The sequence below is a fragment of the Protopterus annectens genome, chromosome 2.part1, assembly GCF_019279795.1.
Source record: "Protopterus annectens isolate FY-2018-M chromosome 2.part1, PAN1.0, whole genome shotgun sequence".
NCBI classification, from domain to species: domain Eukaryota; kingdom Metazoa; phylum Chordata; order Ceratodontiformes; family Protopteridae; genus Protopterus; species Protopterus annectens.
This window is the reverse complement of record NC_056729.1, coordinates 746,584,865-746,612,077: the sequence shown is the minus strand read 5'-3', so window position 1 is coordinate 746,612,077 and position 27,213 is coordinate 746,584,865. Positions and strand designations below refer to the sequence as shown.

Genomic DNA, 27,213 nt, shown 5'->3' with positions numbered 1-27,213 from the left:
CCCAGATCTGTTCAGAACTGGTGTCAAGGACACCACATATACAAATGCTGTAGATATAGCAAACTTGCTGGCTAACAGATTCAGCAAAAACTTCACCCCTCTATTCCCCCCATCAGTAAATCAGGACATCCCCAGTACCTACCCCCTTCCCCTTATATCTAAACAGTTCATCAGTGCTCTCTCAAAGGCAAAAAATGCAGCCCCCAGGCTGCATCCTACATGAACTCAGGCAGGAACTTGCACCATTAGGCACCCTATTCAACCAAAGCCGGAGTACTGGCTTTGTCCCAGCTGAGTGGAGGACAGCCACTGTCATCCCTTTGCACAAAGATGAAGTGTCCACTGATCCGGGAAATTGTAGTCCCATCAGCCTAACTAGCCTGATCTGCAAGGCCATGGAACAGATCATGGACCTCATTAACAAGGACACTGGCAACCTCCAAACACTCAATCCCACACAGTTTGGCTTTGTCAAGAGGAGATCATGTCTGTTAAATTTAGTCTACTTCTTTTAGACAGTCACCAAAGCCATAGACGAGTGGAAGACCATGCACATCACCTACCTTGACCTGGCCAAAGCCTTTGACACTATTCCCCACTTGGGCATAATAGATAAACTCTCTCAATTAGGCATCAATCCATATGTTACCAGATGGGTAGCAAACTGGCTCACTGACAGAATCCACCTAGTCAAAATAAGGAAAACCACCTCAAGCAGTAAACCCATAATAAGTGGTATACCCCGGGATTTGGTCTTGGGGGCCTCAATTATTTGGGAAATACTTTTCTGAGGTGCAGACCAAAACCAGTGGGCTAGGGCTGACCAAGTCTGCAGATGACTGCAAGCTGGGCGCTGTCATCAATTCCCCTAGTGATGAGGACATCCTCCAAGATATGTTGGTGCCAGAAACATGACCTCAAATTGAATACCAAAAAATGCATCATCATCCCCTTTGAGGAGAGTGATGTCCCCACAAAATTGTCACATTAATAACACTGTCCTAAGCATGCAATCAGTTGTGAGGGATTTGGGCACCCAGGTTGATAGCAACTTGACTTTTGACCACCGTGTTGCTTCCGTTGTACGGAAAGCCTTCTACATGGCCCACCTCATATGCAAGGGCATCTCATCCAGTGACAAGGAAGTCATAACATCCATGTATTCATTCTTCCCTTATATGGCCCATTATTGAGTACAATGCCCCTTTTGGCATGTACCTAGCACATGCAGCAGCTGGAGACACCACAAAGATTCCTCCTCATCAGGAGAATTCAAGGCCTCAAACAGCTACTATATACAGCTAGGCTAAAAGCCCTGTCCCTCTACTCAGTTTTATACAGACTCCTCAGAGGTGACCTCTGTCTGGCATACAAGGCAATCACGGACCCCTCCTTGATGGGACTGCTACATATTCGCAAGTCAAGCTCCACTTGAGTAACCCGCATGCACAACCTCAACCTGGTCTGTGACATCAACAGGACTGGTTGGCAGGACAGATTTGTGTGCCCCATCTGTGGAATAGACTCCATCTTCATATCAAGCAGAGTACCTCTTTACCACTTTTTAAGCACAACCTGGATAACTGGATGGGAAACAGGAAATACACTTCTGGGATTCCACCCGTGTCCCTGCTGGACAGGGGTATCAGGTGCTGACTTGTCTAAACATGGGTCAAACTCTTGGCTAGGCTTCTAAGGGCCTTAGGACCAACAGCCTAGTAACCTCCTATGAGCTTAAGAAAGGTGTTAAAAAAAAGGAAATTCTATCAATAATTTAATTTAGTTTTGTGACACATGGATTCCTAGACAACTATGACAGAAATCTGTACTCCCCAGTCTAGGATACCTTTATTCGGTCTATATTTTCATTGTAGCATAGGTAAAGTATCAGTCACAAAAAGGTACCAATAGGAGGTGCCGAAATAATCACCGTGCAAAGATGTAGCAGCCACAAACAGATTTATTGCATAAACGTTAACCAAAATCCACAGTGTTTTCATCCACGGACTTCTTCAGATGTATAAACAAATTCATCAGTTAAGGCAGCTTATATACCCTCCCCTAAATGTTTAATTAAATAATTTATTAACATATTTAATCAATTCCATACAACTTCCCCCTTAAAGCCATAATAACCATACTAATACTAATATAAAAGCCATACATATTTAAAATACTTTTTTAAAAGGAAGATGAGAAACTCAAATACATCAATACTCTTACTCAAATAGGTGACCCTTTCTAATAAATAACTATGATAATCTAAAAAATAATAAATATTTACTAAAAAAAAATGTATATATATGTATTTGTAAAATACATTGAAAAGTGTGGAATACATAAAAAATTACAATTAATGTACAAGAATTGACAACAATAATCTGAAACCCTAAAAAACAGAAGTAAAAAATGCATTGCTTCACAGAACATAGGATTAAATTCACTTCTATCCTTCTACAATTTAGCAGCTCTCATTCTCAGTATGGGAGCAATAAAAATGTGTTCATTAAGCCCGGGGAGTTTGTTAGCTTCCAAGAGTAATTGCCAATATATCTCTCTTACTTTTATTCTGTTCTCCCACGGCCCCCCCCCCTAGAATCCTGGTGCACCATTTCAATTACAAAAAAAACCCCACTGGGCCTTAGCACACAATAAACTGTGTTTGTATAATGCATTGTTGCTGTCCTTCGTTCTAATGGCATTTAGATATTCATATATTCTCCTTTTTAGTTTTTGTGTAGTTTTACCGATATAGAATGCCCCCCACGTCTTACAAATACCTAGGTATATAAGTCCTGCACTATCACAGTTAGAAAAACCAACACTTTTAATCAAATATTGTCTATTCTTGATGTACACAGAGTCCTGCCTAAGAATATATGAATATTGGGCACAAGACCCACACTTGTAGGTCCCAGGTTTTCGTCCTTTCTGTCCCTTATAGTTGTTTTCCAGTAACTCTTTAAGGTTTTTACCTTTCTTGTAGGTACATTTCAATGGATTTTTGAACATGTCCATTTCTGAATAGCTACTAAACCTACCCCAATTCTGTTATGATATTTTTAACTTTTTTTGTGTTCTGATTGTAAAATATCACATAATTGCTCGTGAAGTTCTTTCAGGCTCATCTGGGTCCCTTCTCCAATACTTTCATCCTGTTCAAAGAATGGTGTAGCTTGCCCTGGGTGTCCCCCCCTCCCTAATCCTAAAATGGGGGCAAATCTAGCACTTCTTCCTTGTTTCACCTCCGTCATCACCTCTTCTAACAGGGTAATAGGGTATTTCCTGGCCAAAAACATGTGCTTGACATTCTGATTCTCCTGTTCATATTCGTCATCCCTTGATGTCATCCTACAACTACGTATGAACTGGCCCTTGACAATAATCGTCTTCTGTTTAAAGGCATGAAAACTAGAAAAATACAAGTAGGAGTTAGAAAAAGTTTCCTTCCTGTATATCCCTGAAATAAATTCTTGCTTCAAGGGATCTTTTCTAATAGTGACATCAAATAAATTCATCTCATCATGTGAAATATGGTGGGTGAATCTTAAAAATCCTGTGGTCTGATTTAAATACTGGATAAAATTCATTAATTTGTCCTCACTACCCTTCCAAAATATACAAATATCATTTAAATATCACTTATAGCATATCCAATATTGTTCATATGCAGACTGAAAGACAAACTTTTGTTCCCACATCATCAGAACTATGTTGGCATATGTGGGGGCACAACATGCCCCATTCCCACCCCTTGTTTCTGCTTAAAAAATTCACCTTCAAAAAATAGAAAATTCTGCTCTGATATCAGATCCATTAACTTTGTATATAACAGAAAGGTGTTGTGGTCTATGTTTCCATATTGGTTGATGGCTTCCTGAAACCATTCGCAGCCCACAGAACTTAGCCAAAGGGTGTGTTTTTGATCCATTGGCAGCCACAATTGGTCTCAAGGGGGAATCCTCAATATTTTTGTGTACTTTTGCGATCCCAAATATAGCAGGAATCCTGGGTTTTTCTACTATTAAATATTTATAAGTATCCAAGTTAATAAATTCCTCCTTCAACATATCCTTTAGTATGAAATCTATTTTATGATAGGCCAAGTTAATTTCATTTCTTGAGACCCTAGTGTATCTTACAGCATCATTCAAAATTTCCATCATCTTACTGGAATATAATATACTATCCATGGGGTGTTTTTTTAATATACTATCCACAAAAACATACCTTTTGGCTATGTTCTTGGACTCAAGGCTTAAAAATATATGGGTGAATTCGAATGGTATACTTAAGGATTCCTGGGATTTTCTAAGGAGTATAGGTAAGGATATGTACTCGGATTCTATTATTTTTGTAACCTTGGACATACAGGATCTATTTAATGTAATACCACATAATGTGGGCTGTGAATGGCTTCAGGAAGCCATCAACCAATATGGAGAAACAGACCACAACACCCTTCTGTTGTATACGGAGTTAATGGATCTGATATTAGAGCAGAATTTTCTATTTTTTTAAGCAAATTTTTTAAGCAGAAACAAGGGGTGGCAATGAGGGCATGTTGTGCCCCCACGTATGCCAACATAATTCTGATGATGTGGGAACAAAAGTTCATCTTTCAGTCTACATATGAACAATACTGGATATACTAAAAGCGATATTTAGATTATATCTGTATATTTTGGAAGGGTAGTGAGGACAAATTAATGGATTTTATCCAGTATTTAAATCAGACCACAGGATTTTTGAGACTCACCCACCATATTTCACATGATGAGATTAATTTTTTGGATGTCACTATTAGAAAAGATCCCTTGAAGCAAGAATTTATTTCAGGGATATACAGGAAGGAAACTTTTTCTATCTCCTACCTGTATTTTTCTAGTTTTCACCCCTTTAAACAGAAGAGGATTATTGTCAAGGGCCAGTTCATACATAGTTGTAGGATGACATCAAGGGATGACTAATATGAACAGGAGAGTCAGAATGTAAAGAACATGTTTTTGGCCAGGAAATACCCTATTACCCTATTAGAAGAGGTGATGACGGAGGTGAAACAAGGAAGAAGTGCTAGATTTGCCCCAATTTTAGGATTAGGAAAGTATTGGGGAAGGGACCCAGATGAGCCTGAATAATGAAAAGAACTTCACGAGCAATTATGTGAGGTTTTACAATCAAAACACAAAAAAAGTTAAAATATTATAACACAGCATTGGGGTAGGTTTAGTAGCTATTCAGAAATGGACATGTTGTTCAAAAATCCATTGAAATGTACCTACAAGAAAGGTAAAAACCTTAAATTGTTACTGGAAAACAAGTATAAGGGACAGAAAGGACGAAAACCTGGGACCTACAAGTGTGGGTCTTGTGCCCAATGTTCATATATTCTTAGGCAGGACTCTGTGTACATTAAGAATAGACAATATTTGATTAAAAGTGTTGTTTTTTCTAACCGTGATAGTGCAGGACTTGTATACCTAGGTGTTTGTAAGACGTGTGGGGCATTCTATATACGTAAAACTACACGAAAATTAAAAAGGAGAATATATGAACATCTAAATGCCATTAGAATGAAGGACAGCAACAATGCATTATACAAACACAGTTTATTGTGTGCAAAGGCCCAGTGGTTTTTTTTGTAATTGAAATGGTGCACCAGAATTCTAGGGGGGCCCGTGGGAAAACAGAATAGAAGTAAGAGAGATATATTGGCAATTACTCTTGGAAGCTAACAAACTCCCCGGGCTTAATGAACACATTTCTATTGCTCCCATACTGAGAATGAGAGCTGCTAAATTGTAGAAGGATAGAAGTAAATTTAATCCTATGTTCTATGAAGCAATGCATTTTTTACTTCTGTTTTTTAGGGTTTCAGATTATTGTTGTCAATTCTTGTACATTAATTGTAATTTTTTATGTATTCCACACTTTGCAATGTATTTTACAAATACATATAGATACTTTTTTTTAGTAAATATTTATTATTTTTTAGATCATTTATTAGAAAGGGTCACCTATTTGAGTAAGAATATTGATGTATTTGAGTTTCTCATCTGCCTTTTAAAAAAAAGTATTTTAAATATGTATGACTTTTATTAGTATTAGTATGGTTATTACGGCTTTAAGGAGGAAGTTGTATGGAATTGATTAAATATGTTAATAAATTATTTAATTAAACATTTAGGGGAGGGTATATATAAGCTGCCTTAACTGATGAATTTGTTTGTACATCTGAAGAAGTCAGTGGATGAAAACGCTGTGGATTTTGGTTGGCGTTTATGCAATAAATCTGTTTGTGGCTGCTACATCTTTGCACGGTGATTATTTTGGCACCTGCTGTTGGTACTTTTTTATGACCGATACTTGTTTCCTGGTTAAGGTACCTGATCTTTTTTGTTTTTTTAGGTAAAATATCTCCTTATAATGGAGGCAGGACCACAGTCACTCGTATGTCTACTTCTGAAAAGAAAAATTCAACAACTGTTACATTACCAAAGAGCTACTGCCTTAGAAAAAGTAAAACTGCACCTTTAATTAATGTCTCCTCAGAAAATGCTGACATCCTAAATAGGCAATAAATTTTAAATCCATCCACACAGACTGACATCAACTTTCCTTCTGCATTGAAATATTTACATAACTATTATGAAACTTACATGATGAAACATGCTTCTTTTCCAGCTCAGATCAATAGGTATCACTCTCAAACACAGTTCAGAACATAACTGTTTATCAGCAGCACGCTAATGGTATCATTTCTCTTGTTGTGTAGATCACACTTAACACTAAAAGCTCTAATGTTTCAGGAACATGTGGCATTCCCCGATCAGTCTATAAAGCCTTGCAATTCATCACTGCATTTATTACATTTAATGCAGTTCAGCAGTCCCAGGACCCTTCCCCCTCCTGTACTGTTACTATTACCACAGTAGTAAAAGCCTGGAAAAGACTACAGAGTGCATTTCACAGAAAGAATCACATCTTTAAAAAGACAACAAAGTAAATATGACAGTACTGCCTGCCAGAGCTTAACTACTGCTTCCAACCGTGACCCATTCAGACTAATATGGATTCATAATGAAAAGGCAAATAATGAAATAACACTAAACATTTCATTATGAGCAAAGCAACACAAAATAACATAGCAATACAAACAAAGATGCTGCCAAATGATTTATACTGTCAGTCTACGCTCAGTCTATCCTTAACAATAAAATAGTTTCAAAAGTGCACTTGATCCAAGTGAGCTTCCACAAGATATACAGAAGGAAAAGCAGCCAAGAGATTTTTAATAGGTCATTTAAGCATCATCAAAGATTTTAAAACCATGATGGATTTGTGGCTTAAACATACATACCTACCTATATCAGTATATATTTATATTTTTATATACATATGTATGTATGTATATATATACATGCATACATATATATGTATGCCAGAAAGAGCTACAGAGAAATATGGGCATAATCACATTTGTTGGTTAACCCATACATTGACCTTCTAAATGACAAAGTGAATAGTGACATGCCAACGCACATGCACCAAGAAAGAACCTTGGTGCATGCAATATTGAAAATGAAAATAAAATCAAATACATCATTTTTTGCAGGGGGACAAAGTCATGTACCCCCATACCCCTGCTAATTATGTACACTAACTCAGAAACTGCAAAATATCAGGAGAAAGGGCATATTCCCCTACCTTTAGGAAGGTGTGATCTGGCACACTTATTGACCTTCTCCTTAGATGACGAAACACACACTCAACTTTCTACAGGGCACCTATACAGTAAACTCTTACTTTACCAGAACTTAAGCAACAGACAAAAAACACACACAAAAAACACACACGCATTATATATATGATATATACACACATACGTACTTCATGTTCAACATTTAAAGAGTCATCCAAATAAACAGGTATAAATAACTAGGATATGGTACAGGAATTTGTCTATGGTCATCTGCACATGGTGGAACTGCAGACGACATCCTGTTTGACTACCCTAGAGGTATGCTTCTTATTGATGTATATTGAGACACCTCCACCTTTAGCCCTTGTCTGTGCAGTTACTGATCTAAATGTGTGGAATGCACTAAAACCTTGCTCTGCTGGGGTACTCTCTGCCACTTTAACCCATGTCTTGGTAACTGCGCAGGTGTCTATATTCTTGAGTGTGAAGAGGGCTTGGACGGATGCTACAGCAGTTTTGTTTATGCTTCTGGCTTTGAGCAGTAACACCTTGAGGTTCCGTTGACTTGATTTTCCTGTGTGAACAAGTTCGTCAATTTGGCATTACAGTAGAGAGTCTATTATCTGAATGTCAATTATCCAAAACGTCAGTTATGCGAACTCAGCCTTCCACAGTTTTCAGGTAGGAAAAATCATAAAGTCTGAATATGTAAACATTATACGTATTCACTTGTGAGTGCTTTTTGAGCTTGTACTGCAATAACATAATACACCGTTTTGTACTGCAGTAGATTTTTTTATTTTTCTTGTTTCATGTTAATCAAAATCATTTTTAGAAGTTTTTTTGCCTGGTTCAATTATATGCTTGATTATCCAAACTACCCTAGGTCCTAACTAGTTCAGATAATGGACTCTACTGTACCTAAAAAGGCACTATGGAGGTGGATAATTTAGCTAGCATTCAAAAACAATTTGAAATTTGTGAAAAAGACAAGTTTATTAAGCACTTTGCTGACATCAAAAAGCTGCTTAACAAGTTTTTGTTAAGCATCCCTTCAGAGATGTCAAGCACTAGTCTCATATTCAGCGGCAAAAACAGAACAGTGGTGAGAACTACTAAACACTTTAAGTCCCAAGGGTTAATCTGCTTCCCAAAATGTATCTTGAGTGGCCACTGTATGCATACTTGCCAGCTCTCTTAGTTTGTGTAATGCCTCTGATGAATGTCTTGGCATCTGTGACATAATAAACAGGTTAGGATCAGAGACCTTCAAGTAGAACAAGAGTGCTTAAGTTGCCCTTTGAGATCTGGAAAAAGATAAACCTGTTTAACACTTTTCTGATGCAAGAAACCCATTTACTTTGTTATATGGGTTTTAGAACTGCTGTGCTGTAGTTTCATACTTCAGCATAAATAGCAGCCAGCACAGAATAGTGTCGGGAAGCTAAAACAGGTTTAAAAAATATAATACACTTTGTGCTAACACAAACACATACAAATAAGGCATGGCAAAGTGAATTGTACTGTAGCTTTTAAAGTTGTTAGAGGATTAAAGATGCACTTCACTTCTGATCATGGTCTGTGAAGCAGTGCAGCATGTTATATTTTTCAAAGTAGTAAACGACTTAACACAACTAACTCCACCCCCCAACCCCCGCATCTATAACTGGCAAGTACATGAACAGCTAAAGCTCCATGTAGTACAAAATTGTGATCAGGTTTTCTATCATAATGAAATTATATATTCTCAAAATGGATGTCAAGATTCACCTCTCAAGCTTCACTTTGCTCACTTCTCAATGTGAATTTCTGACATCCATAAAATTTGGTTGTCATCAGAGACCTCTACGCTGACCACCAGAAATGCTTACAGAGCTCCACAAGAAAGTCTCTCTCTCATCTCAGCAGAGGCACTCTCGTATAGTTAGATTCTGACGATACAAATCAGAACCTTTGCTGTCTGAAACTGTGAAATTTAGTTGAGACTAAACATCTCACTACTTGGGACTTCACAATCATCAAGCTGGTCATAAAGCTTAGGGCAAAGGATGAATATAAATAGTTACACCCACTAATTACTTGTACACAAATGTTCACTATCTCACATGTTACATACACTCATCTCAAGCAGCAAATATGGCTACTCCCTTCCTCTGACATATGAAGCTGTCTCTTCCACTCCACTCTTTCCTGTCTGTTGTATGTTAAACATTATGACAATAAAAGCATAGGCTTGTCCAAGTATTTATTTACTGCTCTTGACTGGATTAGTCTAAGCATGGCCTATTTTCAGTGATGACCTGAGGCAGTATTCATACTGACTAGGTGTAATTTGGCCAGACCATCTGGGAAATGTTTATATCTATATCTATATATACAGTGGATATAAAAAGTTTACACACCCCTGTTAAAATGCCAGGTTATTTTTAATTATTTGGGATATTGTGCAGTCATCCTATTGATAATGGACATCAGCTGGGTATAACAACCTTGTGTTTCTTATGCTTAGTCAAACACTGATTATGCTATGCTGATGAGGTCATGACAAGGCCGAAATATGCATATCCATAGCTAGTGGGGTTTGGCTTTGTTGGCCTGAAACTGTCCATTAAACCGACTTAAAATGTAAAAGTCATGGGCAATCAGAATCGCCATATAGCTGAAACACCTAATGTTCATCAGGGCCATTTGCATGTATCCCATGTGCTTCTGTTACAGGAGGTTTGGGAGGTCACTCATTGGAAGTTCTAGCTTGTCTGGAGTTTTCATTTCATTTTTTCTGATAGGTTTTTGTGATATAAAAAAATATGAGACCACAATAAATCATTTCAAAACTTTTCCCACCTTTAATGTGACCTATAACATGTATATTTCAATTGAAAAACAAATCTGTTAGGGGAAAAATATAAAAAATAAAAAACGTACAATAAGCTGGTTGCATGTGTGTGTACACCCTTAAACTAATACTTTGCTGAAGCACCTTTTGATTTAATTACAGCATTCAGTCTTCTTGGGTAGGAGTCTATCAGCATGGCACATCTTGACTTGACAATATTTGCCCACTATTCCTTGCAAAAGTGCTCCAAATCTGTCAGATTGTGAGGGCATCTCTTGTGCACAGCCCTCTTCAGGTCACCCCACAGATTTTCTATTGGATTTAGGTCTGGGCCATTGCAAAACTTAAATTTTCTTCTGGTGAAGCCATTTGTTTATTGATTTGGATGTATGCTTGGGGTCATTGTTGTGTTGAAAGGTGAAATTTCTCTTCATCTTCAGCTTTCTAGCAGACACCTGATGGTTTTGGGCCAAAAGTGACTGGTATTTGGAACTGTTCATAATTCCCTCCACCTTGACTAAAGCCCCAGTTACAGCTGAAGAAAAGCAACCCCAAAGCATGATACTGCCACCACCATGCTTCACCATGGGGATGGTGTTCTTTTGGTGATGCAAAGTGCTGCTTTTGCACCAAACATTCCTTTTGGAATTGTGGCCAATAAGTTCAACCTTGATCTCATCAGACCATAACACATTTTCCCACATGCTTTTGGGAGACTATGTATTGTTTTGCAAATTTTAGCCAGGCCTGGATGTTTTACTGTGTAAGAAAAGGCTTCCATCTTGCAATCCTACACCATAGTCCAGACATATGGAGAATATGGGAGATTGTTGTCGCATGTAGTACACAACCAGTACTTGCCAGAAATTCCTGCATTTCCTTCAGAGTTGCTCTAGGTCTCTTAGCAGCCTGCCTGATCAGTTTTCGTCTAGTCTTTTCATCAGTTTTGGAGGGAAGTCCAGTTCTTTGCAACATCACTGTTGTCCCATATCTTCTCCACTTTTTGATGACTGTCTTCACTGTGTTCCATGATATATCCAATGCTGTGAATTTTTTTTTTACCCTCCTCCTGACTGATACCTTTCAACAATGAGATCCCTTTGATGCTTTGTAAGCTCTCTGTGAATCATGACTTTTGATGTAGCAGAAAACTGAGTAAACATCAGGAAAATCCTACTAGGACAGCTGAACTTTATTTGGGGTTAATCAAAGTCTGTTTAATTGATGGCAGTGTGTACCAAAGAAGACTGAAGGCTGTAATTAAATCAAAAGGTGCTTCAACAAATTATTACTTCAACATAGACTGGCTTACCTGCAATTCCCTGAACCCTACTAACCACTTAAATCTCTTTGGATTCACTCAACTTATAACCACTCCTACTAGAATCCACAACCCTAACAGGAAAGAATCTACTCTTGACTGGATCCTTATTAATAACCACCCTAGCAATTATACTCCAGGAACCCTTCCCGACAATATCAGTGACCATATGCTCACTTACATAATCAGACAAAAGCCTCATATCCCAACTACTCAATCTCAAAACTTCCCGCTCAAAAAAAGTCTTTAACCCAGATAGTTTCCTTAACGAATTGCAAGCATGTGACTGGTCTCCACTGACCCATCTTGAACTTGATGAGGCTATGACCTACTTCAACACTAACTTTCTTCAAATACTAGACTACCATGCACCTTACCACTCCACTAGAATAAAAAACAAATCTGCCCCATGGCTTACTAAACAAACTAAGCAAAAAATGCTCCTTAGAAACAAAATATGGGCTAAATGGAGGGCTACCAAATGCCCATCTGATCACCTCCTCTTTAAACAATTAAGAAATGCCACCAAGAAGGACACTCTTGGAGACAAAAAAGACTTATACCTTCACCTCCAACAATCCACTCAACAAACTCCACAAAAATTTTGGTCAGGGTTAAACAAACTTCTTCAGCCAGGTCACTCTACCACTCCTGTCCCATTAGGTTTCAACCATAATAATTCCAACCTGATCCCTGATGCCTTTAATAACTACTTTACAGAAGCCATTCAATCCCTAGCCAATTCTCTTCCTCCACCTACTGCCTTCCCACCTAATACCTCCAAGACTTCACCTCCTACCTTTCATATACACCCTGTTCCTACATCTCTTATCTACAAGCTACTTAAAAAACTGAAACCTTGCACCCCTTCTGCCGACCATCTCCCATCTGAATACCTACAAATTGCCGCAAAAGCTATAGACTACCCCATATCTATCCTTATTAACAGAACTATCTCTAAAGGCAAAATCTCTACCATATGGAAAGTATCCCACATCATCCCTCTACATAAAGGTGGATTTTCTATAGAGCTTTCTAACTATAGACCTATTGCCTTACTCTCCCCATTAGCCAAGATAATGGAAAAATGTATGAACAAACAACTACTCAACCACTTATTACAAAATAATCTACTAGCCAACTGCCAACATGGCTTTAGACCATTCCACAGCACAACTGCCCTTCTATCCTTCACTGACTCTATAAATAAAAATCGTAACATTAACTCCTTTTCCTCTGCGCTATTTATAGACCTGTCAAAAGCCTTTGATATGGTTAACCATAACTTACTTCTACATAAACTAAAGCATCATTCTCTTGATCCACTAGCATTACAATGGTTTAGTTGTTATCCTCTGAACAGACAGCAAGCAGTACTTTGGAACAACAAACTGTCTTCATTACTTCCAGTACATATTGGAGTCCCACAAGGCTCTATCTTAGGTCCTCTTCTTTTTTCCATATTTATCAACGACCTCCATATGAACATACCTCAAGCCACCTGCATCCAATATGCAGATGACTCAGCCTTAATCTGTACTGCTAAGAACATAGCCTCCCCTCCAGTCCCTAACCCAAACTGTTTTCCAAAATGTAGAAAACTGGTTTATGCAACATTGCCTCCTGCTTAATCCCAAAAAAAACAAAACTACTGCTTTTTACTCCATCTCATAAATCACCCACTCCATTCTTCTCTATTACCTCTAACAATGCTACAAACATAACCCCTGATACTACCACCCCGCCTACTAGGTGTTACAATTGATAACCGTCTTAACTATGATGACCATATTAACTCCACCATTAAGACTGTTAACAAAAAACTTGGAACCCTCTATAGAATTAAACCCTTCCTTATCCCCACAGCCAGGAAAACTATTGCCCAAACCCACCTCATTTCTACCCTTTTCTATGCTTCAGCTATTTATACAAACCTATCTAAAAATAATATCTCAAAACTTTCTACCTGTTATAATAGCATAGCTAGATTTATCACAAGCTCTCCATTTCAAACTCACCATTGCTTTAACCTTAAACAACTAGGATGGCTAGAATTGCAGAACCATATACTCGGTCAACAGTTACTTATCACTCAAAAGATCCTACACCACCCCAATAACACCCCTATCCTCACTAATCTGATTACACCATATAAAAACCTAGCTACACTACGTTCTGCTAATAAACTCCTGGTCTCCTCAGTTAAATCTAACAACAAAGCTGATGACTCACTTTTCTCAAACACTATAGGTAAAAACTGGAATTAGCTCCCTCCTGAACTTTCTACTCTAGCCTCTACTTCTCTATTCAAAAAGCATATTAAAGAACATCTTAAAACTCAGTGGCTTTGTCCTTGTGCTAACCCAGACTGAAACTTTTCCCCTCCTGCTCATACCCCTTCACCTTTCCCCTAACCTGTACCTCCAAATCTACTGATTTCTCTTTTTTTTCTCATATTAATAGGATAAATGTAACGCCCTGACTCTGTTTGCCCATACCCAGCTTGTGCTTAGTGTACTTGTTATTTTTTACTTAGTTTAATCTTTTAACATAATGTCTTTAGTCAATTGTACCTCTGTACTGTTATTATACATGTCTTTGTTATATATTGTTAACTTTGTTAGTGTTCATGCTTGGAGCTTTTCTCCCCGGGCCTCTACTGAAAATGGACATTTATCCAGTTAGACTAGCCCGGTCAACAAATGTAAAATAAATAAAATAAATAAATAAAAATAAAATTAGTTTAAGGGTGTGCACACTTATGCAACCGGCATGTTGTTTTTCATATTTTTCCCCCCAACAGATTTGTTTGTTTTTCAATTGAACTCTTAAAGGTTATAGGTCAAATTAAAGGTGGGAAAAGTTTTGAAATTATTTATTGGGGTCTCTTTTTTTTACATATGTGTGTGTCTGTGTTCTTTATCAAGATCTAAATACATATTTATATGCATTAACAATTTGCACTATGATTTTGTCTAAACTAGTGTCCCCTTTGCTCTTTTTGATATGTGCAAAGGGACCATTTAAACATACCTGAACTGCAATCAGCTCAGGCAGAAGGGCTCCTTGTTTAAAATCTCATTCAGAGCATGACACCAAAGATTCAAAGCATGGCACACAATGTAAGCAGCCCTTCCTTATACTACAGCTTCAGCGCTGTAGAAGCGCATCCTATCTGGTGAGGGAACAGAACAGAGAGCCTTATAATCTTCCAAACATCAAAATCAAATGTGCTAACCTTTGAATCACCGACACCAAGCAGTACTCTGAACATAATTAATGAAAAACACAAGTAAAATGCATAGCGTGCCAAATGAGTCTAAGTTAACTGATGATGTTGTGAACTTCTTGCATTTATAACTACACTTAGTTCAGGTAAGGCCTAATGGAGACAGGAGCACAGGAAACACTTACTGTCCTATACTTGTAATTATTTTAGATGTTAAGAGCTAGTAAAATGGAAAATATTTTCTGAAATAACCTCTAACCAACAAGTAACGATTTTGGAAGAGTTTTCTCCTAGGAGCTGAGAGAACGCATACTGCCTATTTGAAGAAAGAGATTAAAACCTGTATTTAAAGCCACTGCCCAATCACTTTATCATCACCCTATACAATATATATTTGAAAATATGTTTTGTATTTAATCTAATATGGTTATTTTCTCCAGTGTCAGTGTGGATTGCAACTGAAAGGTGGCACAGAAACTATCCACGTCATCTTTTTAAATCACTTACTAGAAAGGCTCACCCAGACTCTGCTACACTTTGCTGTGAGGGAAAGGTTAGTTTGCTTTTTATTTGTTGTATTACTTCATTGCCTTTTTCTATTTTTGAGTACTGTGATTTGTTTTACTTACCTTGTGTTTTACTTGTATTCTGCTTTTAACTTCATATTAAAACTTGAAGAGACCATAGCTCTGTTTTTCTTGTGAGTCAGGCAATTTTTTTTTCTCACCGTCCAACCCAGTTACTATAGTGTTCTTAAATACCACTGTCTTTCTAGTTGCCTTCCCCTTATGTTAATTTGACCATATATCTCATTTCCTCTCTGTTTTTACTAGCTTGTGTGAGTAAGCACAAAATTATCATTTTATGAAATCACTCCCCTTCAACAATTTAAATTTATTGGCCATCCTACTGTATTCCATAGTACCAGAATACAAAAGTGACCACCCCCTTTCAATCTATCTTGCTGTTTCAAAAATAGTGACTCTCCACTAAAACTTAACTTTTTAGACATGTAAAACTAAAGTTACCTACTTTCACATCTAACTCCTCCAGTGCACAATGCAGTGTTTAGGATAAACCATTTTTTTTTCATCTTACCTTTAAGCATCCCTGTGACTAGCACTTGCTTTAAAAACTGCTGGAAAGCACTAGGAAGTCTTAAACTGAATAAAGCACTCAACTCTCCTTGTTAATAAGGAGAAATTAATCGTAGGCACTAAACAGCCTATAATTGCAAAGTACCTTACTAAGGTAAGGGAAAAAAGCTCTTGTACTTTACAAAAAAACCCCACTAAACCAGGCATGTCCAAGGGTCCGCTTCCAGTGATTTCTCCTATCCACCTGGTGAATCTGAGCATACTGGGGCAATGCAGCAATTGCCTCATGTACACAGACAACCCTCTCCTCCTACCACCAAACACTACAACTTGCGAGAGATGCACTTACATAGCCAAACTGGAAGCAAAGCTCTCTACACCAAAGATTGTGCTAGACAGTCAAGAGAAGAAGGTTAACATCCACACTACACCTCAAGCAACACATAGCCCTTCTAAACCCACACCACCAACACCCACACATAGCAACACTAAACTCACATATGTGGAAACCCTTAGCAGTAACCAGCCCAAGCAACAAGGACCTCCGAAGCTGAAATGCAAACAAACACCAATCACAACCAAAGTGTCAAATAGCTCACAACACCAGTGTGCCACCCAACAACAGCCCCTATGGCAAGACAACTTACCCAACATTTTAGTTATAGGTAACTCTACAGTCAGGCACACTGATGTCCCACTCACCAGGCTGAACAAAGAGAAAATTGCAGTCCGCTGCCTGTTGGGTGCCAGGATCTGCCACATAATGCATGCATTCAACTCACTCCACAAGTACAAATATGACTCTGTCATTGTCCATGTTGGAGTGAATGACTTGAGATGTACATCCCTGGACTACATGAAGAGAGACATGGAAGAGCTCTCGGATCATGTGGCCCAGACAGGTATGACCCTAGCCCTGAATAGCATCCTGCCTTTGCCCAGAATACCACAGTACAATTATTGACTTCAGCAATTGGCTAAGCTTCTGGTGTCATTCAAAGGGGATCCAGTATCTGTCTGTCTGGGACAACATGATCGACAGACCACGATGCTTTGCCAGAGACCGTCTAACCCTGTCACCCCTGGGATTCAGGTTACTGGCTAAGGCTCTTGCCACCCCTATGGTGCCTTTTTTTAGGCAAAGTTCAAATGACAAAACCACCACCGTAATGGGTACAAGCATGCAAAATCTGAAGGTAATGTTACTCAACGCTAGAAGTCTAAACCTCAAACTGCACTTTCTCGAGGCACTCCTAAAAATGGAGAACATCGATATCTGTGCAGTACCTGAGACCTGGTTCAAGGCTCCAGAGAGCACCCCTGCAATACCAGGCTACAACTCTTACCACACTTTGGCCCCCAAACCAGGACCAAAAGGTGGAGGAGTGTCCATATTCACCAAGGTTATTCAAAACACCAGGCTAGTTGCCCAACACAATGCATCTGAAATTCACCAGGTGCAACTAACACTAGGTAAGACTGCAATCCAAATTGTAGCTTGCTACAGATCCCCTACCATGCCCCAAGATTCTCACTACACCTTTCTAAACATACTGGAAAATATTAAGATACAACCAAACACCCTAATACTGGGTGATTTCAACTACCCTGCCATTAACTGGGAAAACTACTCATGTACCAACACCTTTGCCCAATGGTTCTTGAAATTCATAAATTCCAATGCCCTGGATCAACTAATCCTTAGTCCCAACAGGGGCTCCAGAATCCTAGACCTGGTTATTACCAACATGGGAAATCGATGCTCCACACCTATAGTCAACCCCCTCGTTGCTCAGGTCTGACCATAAGCTAATCACGCTTGACATCCACATCCCACCCCCACCCCGCAGTAAGGAAACCTCCGTAAAAAACTTCTCCAAAGTCAATTTCATGCTACTCGAGTCAGAAGTGACAAACTTCATGACACCCATGCAGATGGGAACTGAAAGTTTGACTGCTGAATCCTACACTAAGGCACTGTACGAGCACATCCACTCATGCATGAATCGTGCCATCCCCAATAGAACCAAGACGCTCTCCTCCAAAAAAAGGAAGCCAATCTGGTAGGCCCTTGCCATAAACCAACTTTACAACAAAAGGAATAAACTATTGCAGAAGAGAGGAAAATCCCAGGATGCAAAACACTCCCTTACCAGCCACAGTAAGAAGCTGAAATCCCTCAAAATCCTCCAAAGCTAGTTATGAAAATAAAATTGCCAAAGATAACCACAAGGCATTCTATAGCTATGTCAAGAATCTAAATGGCAATGCTCAGATCTGCTCTGAGCTACAACAGAATGGCATTAAATATACTGATCCCAACGATATTGCCAATATCCTTGCAGATCGATTCAGTGCAAACTTCACCCCCTAAAGAGCCCATCTCAATACCGAAAGACTGCCAAATTCCAGTTATAACAGCCACACAGGTAAAAAACGCACTCTCCATGGCTATGAATACAGCATCCATGGGACCAGACAACATCCCAGGCTGTGTACTACATGATCTACAAAATGAAATGGCACCTCACCTAAGTGCCATGTTTAATCATAGCCTCACCTCAGGCTTCATGCCCACTGAGTGGCACACAGCTACAGTTATCCCACTCCACAAGGGGGGGATCTACCTTGGATCCCGGGAACTAATGCCCAATCAGTCTGACGAGCCTGATCTGCAAGGCCATAGAACATATTATCATGGAACTTATAAACAAAGACATTGGTAACCTTCAAACACTGGACCCCACACAGTTTGGGTTCGTGAAGGGACGATCTTGTCTCCTGAACCTTACTGACTTCTTCGAATCAGTCTCCAGAGCTGTGGACAAGGGTAAGGTGGCCCACACAGCCTATCTGGACCTCGCCAAGGTCTTCGACACCATCCCCCACTCTGGAATCATAGATAAACTTACTAAGCTGGGCATTAGTCCCTACGTCACTCGATGGGTTGCCAACTGGCTTACAGACAGAACCCACACTGTAAAAGTAGGTGACTCCAAATCCAGCTCCAGACAAGTGACAAGTGGAGTACCTCAGGGTTCAGTCCTGGGACCGCTCTTGTTTGGCATCTACTTCTCTGAAGTACAGGCCAACACTAAGGGAATCTGGCTAACAAAGTTCACAGATGACTGCAAATTTGGAGTCATTATTGAATCCCCAAATGATGTGGATATTCTACAAAAGGGCCTTATAGAAACAGATGCTTAGTGCCAGATCCATGGGCTCAAGCTCAATGCCAAGAAATGTATAGTTATCCCCTTTGGAGAAAAAACATGTACCCGTGAATTACCACAAAGGTGGCAGTACACTAAACACCGAAAGTGTGATAAGAGACTTAGGGACACAGGTGGACAGTGGTCTCACCTTCGATAAACACATCACCACAACAATCAGGAAATTCTTCTATGTGGCACACCTCATCACTAAGGGCTTTTCATCCAGAAAAAAGGAGGTCATTGCCCCACTGTACTCATCCCTCATTAGACCAATTATAGAATACAAAGCCCTGTTTTTGTTATGTACCTCTCAAGACATCTGCAACAACTAGAAAGGCCGCGGAAATACCTCACTAAAAGAAACACAGGCCTAAAGCAGATGCCCTATGCTGACCGTGTAAAAAAAAAAAACTCCACCTATACTCTGTCGCATATTGTCTACTCAGAGGCGATCTCTGCTTAACATACAAGGCCATGTCAAACCCAGAGCTGTTGGACATTCTACACAAAGAAATCCCAATCCCTTAGAAACACATGCTCCAGGGATCGAAACCTTGTCATCACAATGAACAAAACATGCTGGAGGGATAGGTTCCTGACCCAAAGACTCCCATACATGTCAAGCAGAGCGCCTCTTTGGCCCTCTTCAAAAGAGAAACCTTGATGATTGGATGGGAGATAGGAAATTCACCCTGGGGATCTCATCATTCACCCTGCTAGACAGGGGTCCACGGAAGTAAATACTGTGGGAAGAAATAGCCAGGGAACTGTTATGGCTAAGCTTGCATAGGCCCTAGGGCCGATAGCCTAGTACCAACCTATGAACCTTATATGCAGTATGACAATGACCTTGTCTGGATGGCTGTTATCTGTGGATCTTAACTACTGATGCAGTAAAACATACAAAATCATCGATAAAATAGAAGAGAACAGAAATGCATAAAAGCTGTGCTCTCCCTGCTTCATTCATATATTTTTAGTTACAGCTGGGTTAAAAATAGTTTTATAAACACACTTAAAATGGAGTTTTTTAAAGCTCCATATTAAGGCTACTACATGTAAATATTCAAATGATTTTTTTCTACATTGAAAATACAGATTTGTTACAGTAACAGCTCTAGTACAGTCTTGAATTGCAAAATTAAAGACTTATTTTGACTCATTGCACATAGAGTTAAATGCTCACATGCTTTATGTGCTATGACACATGCTATGACTTTTTTGTTGCTCCACTCAGTACAACGATAGACAGCATGGATTGCTCTTCACTGGAGTGGGTTTCTCTGTATGCTTCTTCTCATTGTGGATTTTGACCTGTTTGGTCACTAACTTAACCATATTACAAATTGGACAAAAGGCTATTTGGCATAGATGGATGAATCCCCTGCTATGCTTCAAAAGATCCTGGTTCAATTAGTAGCCTGAGATTTGGAGAAGACAGCTTGGGAGGGATGCAGTGAGTGGCTGATACCAGCTCACCCACCCTATGAGGGATGGGATTAGCAGAGACCCAGAAGAAAACTTCCACCATCTGGGAGAAAGCCAAGTAGTACAGTTACTGCAAACAGAGACCCGAGAGCACAATTAAAGGAAGGCACACACATGAATTGCAACTGGAAATCACAACTGAAGGGCGCATTCAACTCACACTGGGTCCGGCACTGCACAGTGCATTGTGGTCAAACTGAGATGCACTAAGAGCTTATGAAAAAAATCTTCAAGCCCCTCCTTGATGATGGCCAAATCCCAAGGGTCTCAACTCTCCCTCTGGCCTACTGGTGTCCTGGGATGCCGGAATTCAGGAGGAATAAGCAAGATGGTTAGTCATGGGGGTAGACTGGGGGGAAAAAAATAAAGATTAAAAAAAATGATGCAGCATTACAGTATTATAATAAATTAGTTTATCCAGCAAGCACAGAGAATGTCAAAGACCGAATCATCATGCTCTTCTGATATTTAATACTTGACCTTTTGGATGCATCATTTATTTACTTTATATAGTTACCTTAACCTAGATACTTCATCTTTGTATTTATAATTTCATGCTGTACTGAGTTTTCTCTTTTTTGTAAACAATTCTGCTTCTGTTTTACTGATCTTTCCTTGTCTTGTTAAGCTTTACTTAGCACTGTAAATATAAACATCCTTTTGTATACTGTGCATTTAAAATATCATTATTGCTTAATTTTTTGGAGCCTTTCTATAAGGGCCTCTGTTGAAAAGGGGTCTTTCAAGGTCCAATCGGTTTATCTTGTTAACCGAACATTAATAAATAAATAATAAATAAATAGTACTGATTTTACTCTACCAACTCATCATTCTATTTTGCATCAGAAAGCTAAATTGATTTCTTTTAAGGATCATGCCACACTCAAATCAGAAAAAAAATGTATATCCTAGTTAAACACAGTACTGATGCCTACATATTTTTCAGCTCTTTTCCTTCATGCTCATGTAACACTACTAGATCTGATGCGACTGCTTCCTGGGTGCCTTATGTTGTGAGCCTATTATACAAAGACTTGATGCATACTGCTGTAAAGTTTTATGTAAATGTCTCTGTTCAGTTGTACCAGTGACAATATTAACAACAAAAAAGTGATGTCTTAGCTCAGAACTACCCAAGATTGTTGTTGTTGTTAAATATGTAATATACCACTCTATTTTACATTGCTTGACTTGTTATAAACATGCTTCAATTTATTCTTATCAAAGAAAAAAAAAAAATAAAAGGATGAAACAACTGTTTGCCTTACATTTCCATCATGGTTCGGACATGAGAGAGGTTTCCCTGCCGCCACAGCTGTGACAGTCTCCAAGATGGAGGATTCTTCAGTGCTGCTGTCTGGAGTCCGCTGCAGAACATCCATCAGGTTAGTGATAAAGAAGTTATTCTGCAGGGCAGATACACCCTTCTCAGGCAGGATTGAAGTTTGTCGACACACTGGGCAAGACAGGGTTAAACTCTGGGCAGGGATATAATTCTGTAGGCACCTAGAAAAAAAACAAAACGGTATTACTTTGACAATAGTGAAATACTCTCCCACTTTCTCATATGACTTTTTATTTGATTTGTTAACCATGTAGGAAGGCTGTTCCAAGGATCTCTTTCAGCCATGACCTGACCAAAACATTCTAATTCATGAGGCAGACATTGATGATCAAAAGCATAAAACTACCAGTGCCTTTAAAATAAATTCCAGGAATCTAAAATGTTAGCAGACATGATTGTCATGGTTACAAATATTATGCAATAGGAAGACGTGACTGCATCACACCTAGCCAAAACAGCTGCAGCTACAAAACTTGAATTAGGCAAAACTAGGCCTTCCCTTTACTGAACAAATTTAAAAAGACAAATCTAAAAAAATCATAAGATCTGATATCACATAGCGGACTGTTTCTGTACTATACCCCAAGTGCTCCTACTTGTGTTGTCTTTTGCACTTGAACAAACTAAAACTTTTGCCAATAGGTCAGGGGTACCAAGAATATGTCATGAAAGTGACTGTACACACTGCTTGTCTTGCCCATACCAAGGAATTCAACACTGCTCCATACAAGGGAATAACTGACACAAGCAATAAATATCAGTGCATAGCCGAAAGGGTAAAATATCAGTTAGGCAACAGGTCACCAGTCAGAAAAAGGGGATTTAATGGGGTACCTCTGTGGAAGTTGCTAATGGTGTGTCACATGGTCGTGTACTGAGGTAACTTAATTTTAGCCAGTTCTTCTTACATATATAGGTTGGAAGTAGGCTCTGGCCAAACATATTTACTGATTACTGACAATTAGTTCAGTAAAAGATGCCAATGCTTTTCAAGATGGTCTACAAAAATGAATGCCTTATGCATCAGTTACAACTACGCCTTTAATTTCAATAAATGTAACATCACGAAACTTACTAACAAGGACATAAAATCTGATAAAATAAACTGCCACATCACAAGAAAATAGTACCATCATCAAAGATTTAAGGACAGTGGTAGATATCACTTTAAACACTGACTGGAGAAATATCCAAATCTGAAGAGTATATACAGTACTCTACTTTAAGCACCTCTGACGTAAGAAAGGGATTAAAGTTTTGTTAAGTATCTTTCAATGCTGTTAAGCTGTAGGCTCATGCAGGAGCATTAACAACTGCCAACACACAACTGTAGTATTCTCACAGCTTTAAAAGCTGTGAGCCACTTCAATGTCACACACATACAAAAAAGAAAGCATGGCAAAGTGTCTATCAGCTTTTAAAGCCACGGGCACACACACACCTGTGTGTGTATGATATATATATATATATATATATATATATATATATATATATATATATATATATATATATATGGGTCTATATTAGAGCATCGAAGTTTCAAAGCTTCAAATATTCTAATATCGAACCCTATTCAGTGAAAGCTGAAAACATTGAACATACAGAACAGCAAATCTTTTCCTAAGGAAAAAATTTGCTGTTCCAAAACACATACACAAGTACACCAAACCTAACCCTACACTAAACTACACACACACCACTAACTATCCACTTACCTTAACCCAAATCCTAACCCTAAGGTCCGTCACTATTGCACACTCACCTCACCCACGCCCTAACCCTCACTCACCTACTCACCCGCGCCCTAACCCTCAATCATCTACCCCACCCTAACCCTCATGTCCACACAACTGCACACTTACCTGATCCGCGCCCTAACCTTAACCCGCCGTAACCCTCATGTCCACACAATCGCACACATACCTAACCTGCACTTACCTGAACCCGACCCGTAACTTTCCACCACAGCACTGAAAATACCGAAGCAACAGAAACGGACAACAGAATTCTTTCCCTAGGAAAGAATTCAGTTTTCTGTTGCTTCGATAATTTCAGCTTTCACTGAATATGGTTCGATATTAGAACATTAGAAGTTTTGAAACTTCGATGTTCTAATATAGACCTATATATATATATATATATATATATATATATATATATATATATATATATATATATATATACACACACACACACATATATAAACACTAACACGGCCCCAACACATACACATCTATGTATGTACAGATATGCATTCAAAGATGTATGTATATATAGTGTACATATATGTACATATACATACGTATGCATATATAGATTTATGTATACTATATACACACACACACACATATATATATATATATATATATATATATATACACATATATATTTACATATATATATATACACACACACTCATATATATATATATATATATACACACACACACCAAGGCCTTTCTTTTTCTTTTAAAACTTTAATCCGAAGAATCCATCCAATACTATTGAGTCAAATCTCAGTGTTATAAAGACCCTATGAATTGCCTCCATTATCCAGGGAGTTTACTCCCTTTTATAACATCCTGTTATGCAAGTAGATCTGAAGTTTGCTTACTGACAGGCCGGAAAAGGTTTGTGTGGGTGAGGCAAGTTCTGGAAGCATAACTTTGAACACTGGGGTAACCACAGAGATGTGTCTTGAGTCCTTTCTTATTCACCTTGCTGACACATGACTGCATGGCCAGATAAGGAGTCCAAAAAAATCACCAAATTTGCAGATGACATCACAGTCATTGGTCTGGTCAGGAACAGAGAAGAAACAACCTACAGAAACGAGGTGGAGCACTTGATAGTCTAGTGCAATAGTAACAACTTAGCATTGAATGTCAGCAAAACCAAAGACCTGTTTGTGGACTTCAGAAAGTGTCAGGAAGCACATAAACCTCTAGAGATAAAAGGGGTATCAATGGAGGGGGTCAAGACCACGAAATTTGTAGGAATACACATCTCAGAGGACTTCTCCTGGTAAGAGCACATCAAATACACTGTCAAAAAAAATGTAGCAACGGTTGCACTTAAGGAAACTGAGAAAAGCAAACTTGTTGCAGTCCATCCTCCAAACATTCTATAGGTGCAAAATCAAGAGCGTCCTAAGCAACAGCATCACAGTCTGGTATGGAAATTGTAATGCCTCTGACCGTAGGGCTCTCAGACGAGTTGAAAGGGCAGTGGAGAAAATCACTGGTTCTTCACTTATACCCTTGGAAGACTTGCACAAGACTCACTGCATAGGAAGAGCCAGAAAGATAATCAGTGACCTTACCCATCCTGTAAATAGCATGTTCTCCCGCCTCTCCTCAGGCAGGAGATACAGAAGTATGCACTGCAAGACTTCCAGGCTGAACAACAGTTTTTTTCCCCTGATCCATTAGACTGTTGAACTCTGTTGACAGGCGAACCAAAAGAAAGTTGGCTCCTTCATCCCCCGGAATCACCTAGGCATGTCTATATCTGTCTGATCAGGAATAGTACACATTACAGGCTCATCATGTTCTACTAATTTTACTCATTTCATATGACTGCAATATAGATGGTCTCTGTCCATGTCTGAATTTGCAATTCTGTCTGTTCTTCACTAGTACCCTTGTACAAGATATTCAAGAGAGTGTAATATACACTATGTAATATCTATATGTTGTTCTATTTCCATGTTATCTTTTTGTGATGTCATTTACTTTTTACTATAATATTTTTCTGTATGCATGTCCTTGTAATGGGAATGAAGCAACACAGTTTTGTTCAGCTACACCGTGGTGTAGATTTAAATGACAATGAAGTTTACTTTGACTTTACTATGTAAGTAAAGAATGGAAACAGACTGCTAGGCCTTTCTTCTGTATTTCACACAAACACATGCCAATATATATGAATGATTTTAAGTTGCCAGTCCAGTTAACACATGTCCTAGGGATACAGGAGGAAACCACAGTACCTGGAGAAAACCCATGCAACACAGGGAGGACAAACCCCAGACAAAAAGTATCCTAGGCAAGAATTGAACTGGAAAACCTCTTGCTGTGAGCTGACAATGCTATTGTGCTGCTTAAACTGAATATCCTTGTGTAGCGGAGTAACCCATGCAGAGATTGCTTTGGCGTGAGGATCTGTTACATACCAGGAATAAACCCTGAACCTCCTACCATCTTCTTCTTTCAGCTTTTCCCAGTTAGGGGTCGCCACAGCGGATCATCTGTCTGCTCATGATTGGCAGTGGAGTTTTACAGTGTCGAGTTGCCAGCCCGGCGCCCAACCTTCCATAGAAGGCACACACACATGCGCGCACCCACACCCAAGGCCAATTTAGAGTGTCTAATCTACCTACTGCATGCCTTTGGGATGTTGGAGGAAACCGGAGCACCCGGAAGAAACCTACGCGACCACAGGAAGGACATGCAGACTCCGCACAGAAGGCACCCCAGCCGAGAATCAAACCAGAGAACCTCTTGCTGTGAGGCAGCAACACTAACTGCTGCACCACCATGGCCACCCCTGGATCTCCTACCATAAATCACAAAAATATGCAAAGGCTACCCTTCTGCTCTTGTGGAGCAAGCTTGGGAAGCACTCCAGGCAGTACAAGTGAAACAAAAGTCATGTACTTACCATAATGATAGATCCATGTTGTTTACATCCATCCATCTCAACCTGTGGATTATCAGCTCAGACATGAATCGAACATCAGCCATTCCTAGAATCTTAAGAGTAAGAGCTCAGCCTCCTCTACCCATAAGTCCCGACCTGTAGCACTCTCTCCTCAGATTGAGTTTGCCCCTGAAGTTAATCCTTGAACTACTATGAATTATAATCATGATGAAGAACAGTGGACGAGGAAGAGAAGACTGCAGAAAGGGATCGTCGTGTCCAGGCTCTGAGGCTCAACCACCAAGGTTAATCAGAAGCACTCGTTATAGAAATGACAAAT

At 39.1% G+C, this 27,213-nt stretch overlaps 1 protein-coding gene across 5 annotated transcripts in view; it reads right to left on the bottom strand.

Annotated features, from left to right (window-relative positions):
* The window catches only part of TRIM2 (tripartite motif containing 2), a 1,116,451-nt gene that overhangs the window by 286,106 nt on the left and 803,132 nt on the right, over positions 1 to 27,213 (bottom strand). For all 5 annotated transcript variants that reach the window (XM_044062463.1, XM_044062466.1, XM_044062467.1 and 2 more), the window contains exon 3: positions 22,157 to 22,394. In XM_044062463.1, coding sequence (XP_043918398.1) covers positions 22,157 to 22,394 — 238 coding nt within the window. The remainder of the gene's footprint in view (positions 1 to 22,156; positions 22,395 to 27,213) is intronic.